Genomic DNA, 15,810 nt, shown 5'->3' with positions numbered 1-15,810 from the left:
TAACTCCCGCAGACACCATGACTTACGTCTTTGCTGCCGTTCAACTTAAGGTTAGTCATTGCAAGCGCATATGATGAGTTTGCAAAAATATTGGCGAAAAGGCGACCCCCTCCTTGTACAAAACTGCCCAGTTGAGGGTAAAGAAGTGAATGTTTTTGGCCAATTTTTCGATATTTGTCCCCCAAGACATTGAGCTTCAAAACCATACTGATCTAGTCAGGATGAGTCGCGTGAGTGGAAAGTTTTTGCGAGACACACATGCACACACACATTTTTTCTTATATATATATATATATATATATATATATATATATATATAGACTAGCGGGGTGCCTGGCGTTGCCCGGGTGTTTGGAGGTGTAAAAGAAAAAAATGTTTTTGTAGGCAGGTAGGCTCGAACCGAAGCCTTGAGGCGAAGGCGGAAAAGAAAATCATCGTCTGATAACTTACCGCGACGCTATGAGGGCAGAGAAATTGAGAATGGTTGAAATTAAACGATTAAAAAGTAAAGTGAATGAGTTCACACAGGTGCGTAAATTTAATGAGGTCAAACATCATGCCATAGGGGGAATTAAATCTAGCACTTAACTTTGGCTGCAAGCCAGTTTTTTTGTTTAGTTTCTCCAACATATTGGGGAAAACCAGCTCCCTATAAAAAGGGGAGTGCCCAAATGAATAGCAACTGTCTGATATGACGGGTTTTCCTCGCATTGATCAAAGCTCATTGCTTCTGGGCGTGCCGGCACAAAAGGCCGGGAACACATTTCAGCTTTCTATTTTTAGTTTCGCTTTTATACTGAAAAGCTAAACAAACACACGGAGACCAAAAAATAGCGCGAAAATAGCGTGTAAAAGTCGTTCAAATAAAAGATAGAAACGAACTCCTTTCGTAAATCGTAGATATTATAATTTATATAAAAAGTTGTAAAAATTAGTGATTCCTCCGAGCGTCACCCCATCCTCTAAAAAAGCCTTTGCCGGACATACAAAAAAATGCACACACACACACACACACACACACACACATTTTCGCTTATATATATATATATATATATATATATATATATATATATATATATATATATATATATATATATATATATATAGACTAGCAGGGCTACCGGCGTTGCTCGGGACTATATACACAATGAGAAAATTTAATTTGATTTTGAATATATTTGTTATTCTTAGGAGAGAGAAATTTTTAATGCCTATGTATCATTTGCTATTTTGAGCAAAAGAATATTTTACCTACCTAGGACGGGTATTGCACGTATGAAATAATTGTACCTTTTCGCTTATATATATATATATATATATATATATTATATAAACAACTACCCATCGGAAACTCTTCTAAAACTACACATGGCTTACAAACTCAAGAAAAACTTATGAAAAATTCTTGGTAAAATCATTTATTACAAAAAAAATGGAAGTCCATAACAATTAAACGACAGTCACTCGGATGTAAACGTGACACACAAAATAACAAACACGCTGCCTTATTAATATATACATAAGTTCGGGTACAATTCTGTTTTTATTCAATTCTGTTTTATACCCATTTATATATATATATATATATATATATATATATATATATATATATATATACTTGTTTATTGTTATATAAACATACTCACACCCCGCTGCTACAAACAGCCACTTGTTTCAATCAAACAACAGATATCATCAGGCAGCGACTTGACTATTCAAATCTTCAATGAATTCAATGTATTCATTGAACATTTGAATAGTCAAGTCGCTGCCTGATGATATCTGTTGTTTGATTGAAACAAGTGGATGTTTGTAGCAGCGGGATGTGAGCATGTTTATATAACAATAAACAAGTATTATCAGCTCTTTTTATTGAGCACTATCTAACAACCTCTTTGAATTCACTAGTCCATTACTTTTGAATATATAAAAAAAACTGAGTATATATATATATATATATATATATATATATATATATATATATATATATATATATATATATATATATAATGAAAATAAACCAAACAAAATGAATATTAGAATAAATACGTATAAATGTAGTAATAAAAATATTAAAACATAGGAAAGAATAAATAATAGAAAAAATTGGAAATTAAGACAAAAACAAAAAATTTAAAAAAAACGAAAATTAGGTTTAAAACAAGAAGTTTACTTTGCATGTTACCCAAGATGGCCAACCTGTAACAACGTGTGGATGGAATTTCTTTTCTCAAACGAACGCACCAGGTTTATCATGCACAAAATAAACTTTTTGCTAGTAATATCGGATGGAAATCATGTCCGACGAGTTGATGAGAAAGAACATTTTTATGAAAACATAAAATCATAGAATTGTCATCCCATTAACGAAGCGGCTGTAATGAAGAGATCCAAGATAAAATAAATAAGAGTTATATAAAAGAAAATTTCCACAAAATTTTGACTATATATATATATATATATATATATATATATATATATATATATATATATATATATATATATGTATAATATATATATATATATATATATATATATATATATATATATATATATATGTATATATACATAGGGAGCCAAAAAGAATTAGAGAAATTCTTTCAGGATAATACAAAGCTCAACAATTGAGGTGGAGCTTATATAAAAGAGAATAAACGATAATATAAGACTATACGCATTTAAATATAACGTCAAGCGATAATATCATTAGAAACAAAATAATGAGGTGTGAAAGGAAAAAAGTAAAACATTGTACCCTCACATTTACAATGTTTTACTCTCTGTATGTAGTTATTGCTAGACGCCACATGTTACCTAGCAAGAATGCTTCTGATGAGACGCATTAGGCTTCGAACGCTTTAGGCTGATGAGAAGCATTAGGCTTCGAAATACCAAGATATAAAGAGCATATATATCCGGTGCCTCTAATTGATGTAATCTCTCTATTGAATCAACGATTAAATTTATATGCATTAGTATATATCCTTATGTTTTCGTTTTTCCAATTCTTTTCTCATATATATATATATATATATATATATATATATATATATATATATATATATATATATATATATATACGTTTGGTTATAAAAAGTATATACTTTTAAGGTATATGCTCAATAATTTTTTTTTCAAATTGTCACAATTAATTAAGCTCAATATAACAAATTTACACTTTCAGAGCATATATATTACTAGTAAACATTCCAAAGCCACAGATGTATTTATTTCAAACTCATAGCGCTTTATTGTTAATATAGTGTGTCTTACACACCATATATATCAAAAAAATCCTTATTAGTTGTTGTTTCACGACGTTTCGGCCAACTATTCCTCTGGCCTTCGTCAGGTGGTAACCGCGACGGTTAGGAACTTGCATTCTCAGCAATCACTGCCATCCGTAGTTGTTGTTGTCTCACCACGTTTTGGCCAAGTAGACCTCTGACCGGCTTTGGGTAAGATTGAAACTGCTATCTTCAGACAATGCTCATCTTGAACCGTAGAGATTCAACGTCTCTATCAATTGCACCATGGGCCCCAATGAGCGATCAAGGTTGGATTTTTTATCTTATAAATCCACGTTTATTTATTATCTGATCTTCCATGGTCGGGTCCGTACCGAATAGTATATATATTATTTTAATTGGAATTAATTATTAAGAGGAGTATTATTTAATAACTACGGATGGCAATGATTGCTGAGTATGCAGTTAAAGGATTCGAAGTTCCTATCCGTCGCGGTTACCATCTGACGAAGGCCAGAGGAATAGTTGGCCGAAACGTCATGAAACAACAACTAATAAAGATGAGAATAATTGTCTGCAATAAATGTAAATTAATATAGATAATACTTATCTCAATAATGAATTCCAATTAAAATAATATATATATATATATACCATTTGGTACGGACCCGACCATAGAAGATCAAATAATAAGTAAACGTGGATTTATAAGATCAAAAAATCCAATCTAGATCGCCCTTCTGGGCCCGTGGCGCAGTTGATAAAGACATTAAATCTCTACGGTTCCAGATGAGCATTGTCTGAAGATAGAGGTTTCAATCCTACCCAAAGCCGGCCAGAGGCTTACTTGGCCAAAACGTGGTGAGACGACAACAACTACGGATGGCAATGATTGCTGAGAATACAGTTAGGAGATTCAAAGTTCCTATCTGTCTCGGTTACCACCTGACGAAGGGCAGAGGAATAGTTGGCCGAAACGTTGTGAAACAACAACTAATAAGGATGAGAATAATTGTCCGCAATAAATAAAAGTTAATATAAATAATACTCATCTCAATAATGAATTCCAATTAAAATAATTGATATATCAAAAACACTTCGTTTTAGCCACCTTTATTTTCAGAAGGGGATTTCGTTTACGAACACTGTAATGTGCATGACGAAATAGAAATATGACTGAGGATAATTTCTGATAGAGAACACGTTTTGGCATTTATAAAGAATGAACTAGTGAGAATAATAGAATTACTCCCGTGCCCTACATTATGTCTGTTTCAGTATCTATATGCCTAAATACTTATTGCTTTGCGTGTAACACTAAGGGAGGTAATTCAATATTTATATATACCGAGACGAATTGAAATATCAGCAGCAGCTGACTGCCACATTGGAATTTTTTTTAATTATTTAAACAAGAGAAAAAAAAACTTAATGACACTGATAACATTTTGAACAAGAAAACCATGACTTACTATGGACATCAATGTTAGCTGCTTTCAATTTTCGTTTGTATCTGAAATTGTGAAGAAAAGACAAAAAAAGAAAATATAATTTTAGCTGTTTGCACAAAACGCTCTTAATTAAAATTCAGTTATTGCGCTTCCTTGATGCCGTTGGATTATGGGATAGCATCGTTATTTAATATATATATATATATATATATATATATATATATATATATATATATATATATATATATATATATTTATATATATATATATATATATATATATATATATATATATTTATATATATATATATATATATATATATAGTAATTTATAAAATATATATGGCGATTAAGCTACACTGAATATTTAATAAGCCTGACGAATCCTAGAGTGGATGAAACGCCGAATATTCAGTGTAGCTTAATCGCCATATATATTTTATAAATTACTAACTAGCTCTACCTACGTATTGAACACTTTTGAAGTAAATACTTAACGTTTACGCATAAATCTATACTTTCGTATATTAATTTTATGTGAGTAAATGAAGTAGTTATATATATATATATATATATATATATATATATATATATATATATATATATATATATATATATATCGTGTTGCCGAGTTCGAATTGTTCGACTGGTATTAATCGTGACACTCTGCACTGAAAGTTCCCGCAAGGATAAAACACCAGTGTCTGTAGGTATTTAATTATTATAATAAGAAAATAATTATGACAGTCTCTTTAAGAAATTCGTTTCTTATTGTTGAGCACTTTCAGTTGAATTAAAGTCGGTCAATTTAGCTCTTATGCATAGATCATTGTATAACGATTAGATCACTGTCTGACTGACGTAAAAAACATTTAAAATTATAATGTTTAAATTCAACGTTATTTCATGCGGTTAATGGTAGTCGAATGGATATGGTCTTTGCTAATCGAGCCAGAGATGTCTCGTGTTGCCGAGTTCGAATCGTTCGACTGGTATTAATCGTAACACCCTGCACTGAAGATTCCCGAAAGGATGAAACACTAGTGTCTGTAGGTATTTAATTATTATAGTAAAAAAATTATATATATACTAGCATTTCAGCCCGGCGTTGCCCGGGTGTTTGGATGTGTATGTTGAGCAAAAAAAAAAAAAGTGGTAGTAGGAAGGCAGGCTCGAACCCGTACCGCAAAGGAGGAAAAGTACGGGGTAAAACCTAACGTTTATGCTATTACGACCACCACCAAACCGGAAGGGACATTTTTTAAAATTAAGGCTAGACAATCTAAAGGAGAGGATAACTTTAAAAAATATCGGCGAAAAAAGTGACCCCCCCCCTGTAGAAAAGTGCCTAGTTGAAGGGGAAGATATTAATGTTTTTAGCCAATTTTTCGATATTTGTCGTATGAAAGGTCGAACTTTTAAACGATACTGATCTTGGTAAAATCCGTCGCCTCTGTTGAAAGTTTAAGGCAGACATGCAAACAGACATACATAATTTATATATTGGTAACTAAAACTGGTAGCTTGCCCTATCTCTGAATACCCTTTATGTAAAATTTCCAATATTTAGACCAGAAATTGTCTGAGTAATTTGGAAGAGACCGCAGAGGTCAATTTTTTTTTTACTTTGACCCCTATTATGACCCCTTAACATTTATTATTTTGGGCTCACATCAAGTTATTAAGTTAGATCCATGTCCAAGGAATCTATATCTAAAATTTCAAGTGCGTAGACCCAAAATTGTCGAAGGAGTTTGGTAGAGTTCTCAAAGGTCAAATCGTTGAACTTTGACCCCGTAATCGCCAAATTTCTGGCCAAAAACCGATCACATCGATTTTCCCAAATCTCAATACCCTGTCTATCAAATTTCGAGTCTGTAGACTAAAAATTGATAGAGTTATTGCATAGGGAAATGTACACAGACACACACACAGACACGTTCACTTATATATATATATATATATATATATATATATATATATATATATATATATATATATATATATATATATATATATAATCAACCCACTATAGATGATATTGCATTTGAGAAAAGCAGTAACGTTCTAAAATGTCTTGTTCAGTTCGTATTGGACGTACTTTGTTAACGGTTTCCACGATCCTGCTGATTTTAATAATCGAATTTTTAATCGACCTAGATTTTTGAACGACTTTCATCGACTCTATATATTTTAACTTATCATCGTCTAACACCGCTTACTGTATATTTTAGTTGTCACTTTTAATTCTCATGTTCGCTCCTTGGCACTTTTACTTCAACACCTGATGATGATGCGGACGAATCGAAAGTTCTCGTGACAGCAACAATTATGGAACTTTTATTAATATTTTGGACTTTAATACAAAAAAGACTATACGGAAAATCGAAAATTAAAAAAAAAAAAGAATCACAAAGCAAAGTGTCTCCGTTGCATTTAATAATATTTGCTGGAATATATATATATATATATATATATATATATATATATATATATATATATATATATATATATATATATATATATATATTATTATTATTATTATTAGTTTATATGTTTGTGTGTGGTTATGTATTTTAAACCAATATTTTGAAAACGATATGTGTATTTACATATATATATATGTGCGTGTCTATGTATATATATGCATATATATATATTTATATATTGTTAATAATTGTTGTTATTTATTTGTAATTTTACTGTGTTATTTTATCTCTATATCTGCAATAGTTTCATTGATATTAATAGTAATTAATTAAAATAATATAATATGAAAAAATAAATTACAAAATCTTTTCATAAAATATGTTTATTATCATTATCGGGAGAGATAATTTAATTGAAACTAATATTTTTAGTTCACTAGAAAGATGTATCGACAAGTCATAAAAATTTTCAGAATGGGAGGTGACCCCTCTCTCTCTCTCTCTCTCTCTCTCTCTCTGTGTATTTCTTTCTCCCTATCTCTCTGTGTGGGAATGTAACTTTTACAAAAGAAAAAAAAAAAAAAAAAAACATAACTTGGCTTAGTTAACCTCCACATAAGCTCTTCTCTATTTTCTAACGATGATGAATTTTCTACAAAATCGAAACCAAAATAATAACAATAAAAAAATGAACAAAGGAAGAAATTTATTGTCTTTAATCAGATTTGTGTTGATAATGAGTTTTTGTCAAAATTTATCTATCTATGTGTGTGTGTGTGTGTGTATGTGTGTGTGTGTGTGTGTGTGTGTGTGTGTGTGTGTGTGTGTGTGTGTGTGTGTGTGTGTGTAATATTATTTCATGTATCAAGTAAAAAAATTATAAAGTGATATATTTTATCTATTTCAGTATTTACTTCAACAGTGCTCAATGCGTGAGTAGAGCTATGTATTAAATTCTGAATATGCATATGACAATTAAGTTATAAAGAATTTTCCAGGTCTCATCCTCATAAGGATTCTTCGGGCTAAAATGCATTTTAGCCTGAAGAATCCTTATGAGGATGGAACGTAGAAAATTCTGTGTAGCTAAATTTGCATATATATTTTCAGAACTTGCGCTCTCTCTCTGTCTGTCTGTCTGTCTGTCTGTCTCTCTCTCTCTCTCTCTCTCTATATATATATATATATATATATATTAAGAAACTCGTTTCTTATCGTTGAGCAATTTACAGTCACTTTAGCTCGCATGCGCAGATCATATTATAATCATTAGATCGCTTTAACAAACGTTAAAAACATTTAAAAATAAATGTTTAAATTTCAACAATATTTTTTGCAGTTGACCCTGTCCGTGCGGATTTGTTCCCTGCTAATGGATTCAAAGATGGAGTTGTTGCCGGGTTTGAATCTCCCGACCGGCAGAAATCGTGACATCCTGCACTGATGATTCCCGAAAGTATGAAACTCTAGTGTCTGTAGGTATTTAATAATTATTATAGTAGGTATATATATATATATATATATATATATATATATATATATATATATATATATATATATATATATATATATATAAAATAAATAAATAACAAAAGTCTATATTCCAAATTTCAAGATGTTGACGATCTTACCGTTTATTCCTTAAGTAAGTTGACATGCACAATTTTTGACAGCACCTGTTTCATAGCGCAAAATCATTCATCCATTTTATCATGCCAGATGGCGTAATAAAGTGAATAGCAATTTATCTCTCAATTTTCAGATCTTGAAATCATGCTCATATGCCTTTATTTTATTTTAAAATTGATAAGTGCTTTTTCTTCTGATGAGTTAAGGGCAAAATAAATTCAATAATCGTCATAATAATAATATGAAGGAGGAGAACACCTTTGCTGATCTTGCTCTGTCTGTTGATTTTGATAGCTTCTCTTAATTTTCTTCAAAAGTGAAGAATAATAAACTCTTGTAATGGTGGTTTACTTTGAAATGAAATCTGTCATCGCTGTTTCGTTCTGGCCCCAGAAGATTGCGAGTATGAGCTTGCCAGCAAATGGCTTCAATCTTGCCTTGGTGGTGAGTTCAAGTGCTTCCACTGCATTGACTGGGCTTTGGTCTCAAAATCATTGTTATAGAGTCAGGTTTAACCAGCCTTTTGAAAAACTTTGTCTCATATTCTTGCCATATCTCTAAATCCATCCTAGAGCACTCGATGCGTTCTCAGTTCTGGAAGCAACCTGTTAATCCACCTGGCAAACATCTTCTGCATATGCAAAAAGTCATTAATGATAATTTCCACAAACACTGTACTAATTTTTATCTCTTGAAGTATTTGGTGAATAGTCATGTGTCCATCTTTTAAAATGGCAGCATCAAATTGACTGACAGATGCTTCATCGATGGAAGTGTGGCACTATCGCTCCCTGGGAGGGTTACTTGGTTGAGAAACGTCTTGCAAATGCAATCAGCTCCCCGGGGAATAAACGATATCCAACGATATCTAAACGATAGACACATGCTGGAAACACCAACGAAAACAGGTCGATACGTCGTCGGCTATAACTGTCTGGCATGGGTCGCATCTTGTGTGGTCATTGCAGACATATTTCTGTCATCGGCATTAATGGTATGCTGAAATCGAACACTTTTATGCAAAATAGTGAACAAATGCATTTTTTTATAAAAATATAATTTATTTAAGATTTAACAATGAGGAGCACATTTTTAGTTAAAACCCGTTGAGAGCCGACGCGTGCCGCCGAACTGCTATGTGTGTCCATCGTGCATAAGATACAAGTCTCAACTGTTTTAAAACAATTAAATTATATTTCATTTCTCTTTTTCGTTATTGAAAGAGAGAGAAAGGGAATGAAAGAGAGAAATAGAGAAGGAAAGAGAGAGAGGGAGAAAGACATAAAAAAGAGACAAGATATATTCATACAGGTTAAGCATTGTTTTGTTTTCGAATGCCTCTTGACGAGTTCCCCTAGTTTGATCTTTCAATCTCTAAGGTTTTATATCGTTTTGCCTTGATTCAATATTATAAACAACCTGTCATTCTTGGCTTCAGTCATAGCTGAAAATTTTCAAAATCACAAACACCTGTTTCGAACGTTTTTAACTTCATTACAAAGTCAGGTACAAGGTTCATTAATGTAGAAGCCCTTAGCTCCCTTAAAAAGGGGCTACGTCATTGTGCCACAGAAGAAGGGGGAGGCAACCATGTCTGGGCAGCTATTTCAATAGATTTCCGGCTATTTTTTGATTTTACGTTTTATAAAGCCATATAATGGGACATTATCATATTTTTTTTCCATTTAATCAAAATTCTCACGTGGGGTGCATCCTTTAAAATACAAAAAAAAACACTGCACAACACTCAGCAGGTTCCATTTCACACGTGACTCAATTCAAACACCTGTTAAACAAAAAGCACAATTAGTTCAGAGCTGTAATTTTCAACATAACCCATAGATATATAAAGTATTACACGTACGAACTTTCAGCTAGATCAGACAATTGGAAATGGGTTATAGATATTCCTTACTGAATACTCTTTGTACATAAGAAAGTATTTGATTGGTTAAAAATGCAATAATTTTGATTTGCTAAATAAACAGTCGTCTCCTTACCTTTGGTTGCTTCCATAGAAGAGCAGCAGTATTGCGAAGAGAGAGACAGTTAGAACAGCGATGACAGCAAATAGAATCACTTTCTCCTTGGACGATTCTACAGCTTTCTTTTGTTCCAGACTCTGTGAAGACAAATAAATTTTTTTCAATATGTTTCAACTCCATAAAAAATGCTTTTAAAAGCTGCTTATACCATTTATCTATTCTATAAAGGACAATGTGTATGTATGTATGTATGTATGTATGTGTGTATGTCGCCCTCCTCACCAAACAAGTCTGGTGGGGGAACCAGTTTAGTCGCCGGTGACCCGACCATGAGGCAGGTAGTACTGGGTTACATGGTACCAGTAGCATATGACATGACCTGAAGGATTAAAAACAAGACCTTCCAAAGGGCGAATGAACTCTTTTTCTGGGTCAACGGCCAACTAGCACCGTGTATATTTGTGTGTGTGTATATGTGTATTGGGGTAGAGAGGGCTCCCGTAAGCCGTGGTGAAGGCAACCTTTCTAGGAGAAGCAAATCTCTAATTTAAAAAACCATAAAGCGGAAGACCAGTACCCGCATTAAGCTGGTCTGCAGTTTAATTTGTTGCTAGCTATCTTGCTCTTGCTTGTTGCTGGATCTCAACATTTTGAACCGAGAGAGAGACTTAGCTGTCGTACAAAGCTAAGACTCTGCAACATCATATTTGTATAGATACTCCCTCAGACATTTGGAATCATGGATTTTAAATGTCTGAGGGAGTGCCACTCGTCTGACAAGACGTTGCAATCATCATCATGTGTGTATGTATGTATATTCAGAGAGAGGAATGTGTTGAGTGAAGAAAAAATAGGGGGTTAGAAGAGGGAAACCGGTATGAGGGAAGAGAGAAAGATAGAAAAGAGATAGAAGTTATGATAAAAATATGTTAGACTTTTGGTGGGTTGTTTTTGTTTTACAGCATATCAACCTTTTTCAGGTTATTTAATGCCGAATCTAGTTATTTTGAGGAACGGTTTTTAATGGAGTATATTTGTTTTTTTTAAGTCGGTTTCTATTTAACCCATAGTTGGGACCCTAACAGGTACTGCCACTCCGGGTCAGAGTGGACCTGGGAGCAATGACAATTAAAGGGTGGCTCCACACTCCCCAACGCCCACAAGGTGGGGCCTCACCATCGGATATAGTTTTATGGGGCCTCACCATCGGATATAGTTATACTGTCCCTTTAAGTGCAATTGTTTGTATCTCTCTTGCACTTTGTTCACTGGGTATATTTTTAAAAATTCTTTTTAATAAGTTTGGTTGCTCTTATAATTACTGAAATGGTAGAAAATCTTCCTAAGATTCTAGTTGGTAAGTGGCTTTTGTGATAATGCAAAGTCATTTTCAATGATTATTTGAATAGCTGGAGAGTACTGGAAATCTGGGGAGACACTGTCACTTAGACTTCAGGGAACACCAGTGGTTTTTATATGTGCATAATCACCGATGATCTGTGAGTTGTTAATAATAATAATAATAATTGTAGTCTCGGCACCAACTGGCATCACACCAAATAGTCATGAAGAGTCAGGAAGTATAAAAAGACCGAGGAGAGAAAACACTAACCAGACCTCCACTGGATGAGTACAAAAAGGACTGGGATCTTGAACTTATTGCCACCTAAATTCCACTGAAGGCCAATCGTCATTGAGAAATCAATGGTAAACTGCTGTTACCATAACACAAATTCATTTGCGAAGATTATCGAAAGAGGTGGAAATTAATGGAAATCTAGGGAGACTTATTGTCACCTAGATTCCAGGGAACCCCACAGGTTGTTGACAGGGCGAAATCTTTGATGATGGCTTGTGTGAAAACTCCTAGTGAGTACCAATAATAACAGCAACTAGTTGATAGCAGTATTTTACTGATATTTTAATATGGAGTTTAACCCGTAATAATTCAAGATTAGAAAGAAAAAATGTCAAATTACTTACCCCAACATGAATTACTGAATGCATGTTCAGGAATCGACTAAGTTCTTTTGACTTGAAATCTATAAGACTACAAAAAAAAAAAAAATACAAACGAACATGATTAAATTTCGTATTTCTTTTAAACATAATCGTTAGAAGCAAAGAAAAAAAAAGGCTTCCAGCTCAGCATTCAAGTTATTTTCTTTTTCTCATAATATTTCTTAGTACTAGGACTTATACCTGTATCTTTGGGACATACAATCAAGCGGTTGCTGCTGGGCAGCACCAGCACTCTGCATGCCACTGATAACAGGAATGCTAAAAGACAGTTTTTAACTGGAATGTTTTCTTTTCTTGAATTGGAATAATTTAGTGTTTTTAATGATTTATTATTCCGAATTCAGAAACACATTTTTTACAAGAGAGTCACCTCTTATCAAGGTCTGAAGGCCACTCAAGGATAAAGGTTAATTAATGTAAGGTGATTGATAGTGGTAGAAATTGGATAGAATTTGATCATTTGAGGGGACGGTTCAAGTATATCTTGTTTATATTGGATTTGAAGACAACCATGTCGTAGTCAGCTGGAAAGCACGCCCGCAGTACAGAGTTCCATAGGCTAGGAAAGAAATTTTGCTCTTGGAAATTTTGTTTAGATTTAGGTACGGACAGAGAGTGGGGAAAATTGTTGACAGTCGTTGTAGTTAGGAGAGTGTTTGCTGTGAATGTTTTGCAGAGGTGGACCATAGATTGAAGCTCAGTCGAGCACTTGCTATGAAAATAATGATAGAAGAGAGACTAGGAACGTTTCTTTTGTGAGAAAAAGATTGCAAGGAGGTGAACGGAGATCACCTACTAGGTTTCTAAGTTGGTTTTAAACCCTATCAAGGCATGAAAAGTTGCCCTGAACAGCCCTTACTCCTAGATGTAGAAACAGTACTCCATTTTAGGACGTATTTGGCTCTTATACAGGTAGAGGATTTCGTGTGGCGTGAGATATTATTTGATGCAATCATTTTCTAGCGGCATTGGTAACAAGTTTGATGTAAGTCATACATTTCAGGTCAGGAGTGAAGGTCAGTTCCAGAAGTTTATCGAAACAGGGTGTTTCCTTGAGATGAGACCCATTCATTTCAATTGGGGGGAAAGTGGGGATCAGGGCGTTAGCGGTGTTGTTATAAAGTGGAATAATTAATACCTAATTTAAAAGAAGTTGCCCATGTGTTGGGAATAAATTGTTCCCATTCCCTTTATAACAATTTAAGTTTTATTTCATCAAAACTATGACACAAGTCAGGAAAGAGGGGCCGAAAAAATACTCATTTAAAGTTTATTATAGACTAATGTTATATTAGTGTTATGGTACTTACCTTTACGGACTACATGAACTCTTCACCTTCTCTATAAATACTGGAGGCACATGCGTCTCGGTGTTAAGGAAACCCTACTTTGTGTAGCTGAGGTTTTTATTTGAAAGCTAAAAAAATTTAGGTCATTATTGAAATTGTTTTTTCCCTGTTGGCTACATATGGTTGTCTTTGGTCTAGTGCAGTTCTAGGAGGTCTGCCCTCCAAGGCTATTGCCTCTCATCTTTCTGGGGGAGTAAGTCTGTTGCTTAGTGAGATTCCTATTGAGGAATGCCGATACGGCTGCCCAGACAATTTTTAAGAGGCCAGAGTGCTCATTCTCTTGGAGAACTGGCTTGACTCTCCTCCACTTTTTGACCTTGTGTCACATCTTGCTATGGCTAGAAGGAAGTAAATAATAGTAGGGTAACCTTTTTGGCAGTCAAATAGACATTTAATCACTCATTATTTACTGTATTTATATTTTCTTCAATATACTTTGTTTCACTAAATCTCGTGTTTGTGTCTTTCTCCCAGAACCCTTACTGGTCCACAACAATTAGTAATGCCGACTAGACACGAAAGGCATGATAAAGATTATATGAAAAAAGACATGAAAAGGGGATAAAGAATGGAATATAGAATAATGGATACCAAATAAGATGTACGAACGCTTTGTTCAATTCAAACAGCAAACGAAAACGTGTCTTTCACGGTGTAACATAACATTTTTTCTCATAGATGTCTTTCGCATGGAGGGTGGACAAAGAAAGTCGTCCTACTAAGTTAAGTATGTATTGTAATGGAGGTTGTAAACCGTGTTTGGGAATCGCCGATATTTTTTAACATGATAGCTAAAACAATTTTTATAGCATGTATAATAATGAGCGTCGTAAAATTAGATGATATAACATTAATAAACATGTGAACCATAAAGTGTTGCTGTCTCTTTGAATAGATTGCAGATTCATGAAGGAAAGCTAGAATAATGACGTTTCTGAACTTTTGAGATGAGGATTGGTTATTCGTATTATTTGGATTCATCGGACTATCGTTCTCATCTTAAGTGTGATTTTCACAATGTTTGGACCGATGTGACCTCAGACCGCAAGGACTTGTGGCACAGTGGTTAGGGTACTTGGAATAATCAATTGTAAAAATGATATTCTCCTGAAGGTTGAAGGTTCAATTCAAGTGTGAATTAAGACTTCTATCCAGTCATGGCTGACGGAACAAGAGCATGCTACCTCCGCGAAATAACGGGTTCCGTTCGAAATTCCATCTAAAGTTTGACAGAAACATCCCGAGTTCGACAAGATACACCCGAAGAAGGTCGGATGTTACATCGACCGAAAAGTTGTGAAAATCACACTCCAGATGAGAACAGTGGTTCGATGAATCCAAATATTACGAGCTAGAATAATGCTTTGATTTATCGATCACATGATGATCTAACAAGTAATAGTAAACCGTAAAATAATAGCATTAATTAATTAGATGAGAGTAAAGAATGTTGTATAATTAGAGAGAAGCGGGGAGATACAACGTTAATAAACTTGCGAACCATAAAATATTGCTATCTCTTTGAATAGATAGCAGATTGATTCAGGAAAGTTAAAAGAGATCGAAGCTGTGCTTTGATTTTTTGATCACGTGGTGATTTTATAAAGGACCAATAATATATTGTCATGGAAATCGTCAGCGGTAAAATAATAGCTAAGGCATTTATTATTATTATTATTATTATTATTATTATTATTA

The 15,810-nt window shown here is 33.6% G+C and overlaps 1 protein-coding gene across 1 annotated transcript in view; it reads right to left on the bottom strand.

Moving 5' to 3' along the window:
• The window catches only part of LOC145248098 (cadherin-23-like), a 166,900-nt gene that overhangs the window by 22,465 nt on the left and 128,625 nt on the right, over positions 1-15,810 (bottom strand). The window contains exons 24-26 of the mRNA XM_080109887.1: positions 12,725-12,791; positions 10,757-10,878; positions 4,721-4,761 (exon numbers count right to left, since the gene is read on the bottom strand). Coding sequence (XP_079966013.1) covers positions 4,721-4,761; positions 10,757-10,878; positions 12,725-12,791 — 230 coding nt within the window. The remainder of the gene's footprint in view (positions 1-4,720; positions 4,762-10,756; positions 10,879-12,724; positions 12,792-15,810) is intronic.

The sequence above is a fragment of the Euprymna scolopes genome, chromosome 26 (assembly GCF_053919585.1).
Source record: "Euprymna scolopes isolate OS-2025 chromosome 26, ASM5391958v1, whole genome shotgun sequence".
In the NCBI taxonomy this organism is placed as follows: domain Eukaryota; kingdom Metazoa; phylum Mollusca; class Cephalopoda; order Sepiida; family Sepiolidae; genus Euprymna; species Euprymna scolopes.
The sequence above is the reverse complement of the archived record's forward strand: the minus strand, read 5'-3'. Positions and strand labels throughout refer to the sequence as shown.